Genomic DNA, 1,505 nt, shown 5'->3' on the forward strand with positions numbered 1-1,505 from the left:
AGACTGCTCCGATGTGCTGCAATACCAGTACATCACAGCTGACTCAATTAATTGAGCCTGCTTTAGCATGGTGATTACCACACTCCAACAGACTCCAGTGTCACATGTATCAGCACCCTTGCACGGACAAATGGTGGTGGGGAGCTTTAGTTCAAAGTGCCCCGCCGCCATTTTTCAGCGTGGAGACGCTGATACACATGACGCTCCAGGCGCTTTTAATTAGCGTGGCTCTTGGAGCTGCACTAATTAAGCACCCCTCCCCCCACAGCACATCTATAAACACCCTTAGTTACCCAAATAGAAACACTTGTCACTTGTAACTCTTGGTATTGGGTTCTCTTTTAAAATTTTTAATACAGTGCTTCATCTCTATTCCTAAATTTGATATAGTACTTGTAGCCATTGGTATTGCATGCTGTTCTCTTTTTAGGCGCACACACACACACACACACACACACACACTACCTCTTTTCCAAAGTATGATACTATAACTTACAACTGAATTTTCAGCATGTGCATTCTAAAGGGATTGGAATAACAACAGATGTACTATATGAGCTATAATCTGGATAACTTCTGTATTTTTCCTCTAGAGTTGTTACATAAAATGTCCCTCAATCCAGACACCTTGAGTGTTTTGTTTTGTTTATGCTGTATTTAAAAAAAAATGTAATTCTCACATTACTTCGGGCCTATGTTCCATTAGCTTCCTAGTACTGTCCTACAGATCACAGCATTGCCCCAAAACCCTACAGTACTGTAGCTCTATCCCATTACACTCCTCTCCCACCTGCACCTCCAACATAATCTTTACAACCAGGCTTACAAGGATTCATGGGAAAGCAGACTTTCTACTGTCTTCAAGTTCCTGCACCAAAACAATCCTTCTCCAGATGCAACCAGGCCTCTTAAGGATTCTTCATCACTCTAGTAGTTTTAAAATGTTTAAAAGGGCTGTAACAGATGAGTTTATTTCACCCTTCACACCTTTTATGAAGTCAACAACAGTTAAGCTTACAGTCACATACATCATTCTCTAAGGCAGTATTTCCCAACCTTTTTTACCCCATGGCACACTTACCTAAATAAAAAAGCACCATGGCACACTGGAAGTGGGGGGAGGAGGGGAGAGGGGAGTGGCATATGGCCAGGTGGATGACATTTTGGAATAGAGCCACGCCCCCTACCTGGCTGGAGCCATGCTTCCCATCTGTCTGTGTCCACAGCAGCAGCACGCAGGGGGCATGGCTCCAGCCCAAAATGCTGCGGCACACCTAGACGTGCCTGACAGCACACCAGTGTGTCACGGCACACTGGCTGGGAAACGCTGCTCTAAGGGAAGCCCTTTGATAAATTTAATTGCATTCTCTATCTGAATAGTTTTGTTCCTTTCTTCAGCTAAAACACTATTTTTATACTTGAAAAGGACCAGATCTTTATGGAAATATCCCCAGCCTTGACACGCCTAGCTTTCAAACAACCAAACTTCATTAAGTTCAAAAGAA

At 43.3% G+C, this 1,505-nt stretch overlaps 1 protein-coding gene across 1 annotated transcript in view; it reads right to left on the reverse strand.

The window, feature by feature from the left end:
* Positions 1–1,033, reverse strand: part of DOCK3 (dedicator of cytokinesis 3) — a 590,333-nt gene extending 589,300 nt beyond the window's left edge. Inside the window, exon 1 of the mRNA XM_025213329.1 lies at positions 988–1,033. Within this exon, the coding sequence (XP_025069114.1) occupies positions 988–1,033 (46 nt within the window). The remainder of the gene's footprint in view (positions 1–987) is intronic.
* Between the last annotated feature and the right edge of the window lie 472 nt (positions 1,034–1,505).

Source organism: Alligator sinensis, unplaced genomic scaffold (genome assembly GCF_000455745.1).
Source record: "Alligator sinensis unplaced genomic scaffold, ASM45574v1 scaffold630_1, whole genome shotgun sequence".
Taxonomy (NCBI): domain Eukaryota; kingdom Metazoa; phylum Chordata; order Crocodylia; family Alligatoridae; genus Alligator; species Alligator sinensis.